Source organism: Puntigrus tetrazona, chromosome 13, assembly GCF_018831695.1.
Source record: "Puntigrus tetrazona isolate hp1 chromosome 13, ASM1883169v1, whole genome shotgun sequence".
In the NCBI taxonomy this organism is placed as follows: Eukaryota; Metazoa; Chordata; class Actinopteri; order Cypriniformes; family Cyprinidae; genus Puntigrus; species Puntigrus tetrazona.
In genome coordinates, this window is record NC_056711.1 from 22,437,632 (window position 1) to 22,439,000 (window position 1,369).

Here is a 1,369-nt window from a genome sequence, read left to right on the forward strand (position 1 = left end):
TGTGTGTGTGTGTGTGTGTATGAGTGTGAGTGTGTGTGTGAGTGTGTGTGTGTGTGTGTGTGTGTGAGCTGTCACCAGCTGAACTCAATCTCACATTGGGAACAAAGCCGGGCTCCATCTTCTTCTCATAAACGTCGTCCCAGTTGACATCGGAGAGGTAGGGAGCCGTCTGCATCTGAGCCAGACTACAGAAGCGATGCTCGGGGTTCACGGTCAATAACTACAGAAACACGAAACACGGGCCGATCAAGCATCGGACAAACCAAACACACTTCTCACTCACACACAAACATCCACACATACTCATATATACATGTTCCTGAGTAAAACAGGAAATAAGGAGCAAAATGAAAGAACATTTATTACACAGACCCTGAAAACGTTAATAGAATGTTTTCAAAACATTAATCATGAAATGCATTTCTGAAACGTTGGACGTTTATATAAGGCTTTTTTAAATGTTGCAAGTTTCAGAAAGTTTAGATAACGTTCAAAAATAGCATCCGATTAGTAACAACTAAACCAGAAGTAACCTTCACAAACATCACAGTGCTTGCAAAATGATAAAAGGGATGTAAATAAAGCTGTTTTGAATGTTCAGAGAAATTACATTTTCATAACTTCATGCGAACGTCAGCACAACCTTCTTTCAGCGTGCTTTTGTTAACTTCGTCTTTCAGCTCAGGAGATCTCGGCTTTTATTTAAGTGTGCGTTTGATTCTTCAGACACTAATGAGGGAACGTGTTCATCTCTTTGTGTATCAGCCACAGTTTGAAACTTATTTACAAACATAAAACCAAGGTCTTTTTCTCAGGAGAGACATCTAAGAAGCGAGAAAACGGCACATTTCATGTCTACTCATCAACAACGTCCTACAACAGAGGAGCATAAGCAATACCTCACAAGCGCTTTGCATTTAATATTAATGCTATGTAGGAGAAACTTGAGAGTTTGATAGATGTGGCAGGAACTGACTCTTTCTCTTTACATGCACAGCTGAATCTAATATTCATAATTGATGAATTTTGCAGCATCAGCTCTGTTACTGACCTGACTCTATCACTGATGCTGTTCCTTTTCTGTTCTATACTTTATCTGTATTCTATGAAGCTCTATAAAGTATACACGCTCAAAAGTGTCCTGGGAGCCGCTACAAACGTTATTTGACTTTAAAAAGCAGTTATAACGAAAACCATATCTGACACATAATACACGAGAATCAATATCTTATTTTAATTTTAATTTTAGTTAAACTTTCTTTTTTTAAAAGTCATTTTCGTTTCATTTTTTAAAAAACAGTCTCGTTTTCTGTCATTTTTATTACTTTTTTTAATATGTCTATATCATGTTTATACATTTTTTCTTTCA

The 1,369-nt window shown here is 36.8% G+C and overlaps 1 protein-coding gene across 1 annotated transcript in view; it reads right to left on the reverse strand.

The window, feature by feature from the left end:
* The window catches only part of LOC122356262 (serine/threonine-protein kinase 32C-like), a 12,764-nt gene that overhangs the window by 2,384 nt on the left and 9,011 nt on the right, over nucleotides 1–1,369 (reverse strand). Inside the window, exon 9 of the mRNA XM_043254793.1 lies at nucleotides 95–220. Within this exon, the coding sequence (XP_043110728.1) occupies nucleotides 95–220 (126 nt within the window). The remainder of the gene's footprint in view (nucleotides 1–94; nucleotides 221–1,369) is intronic.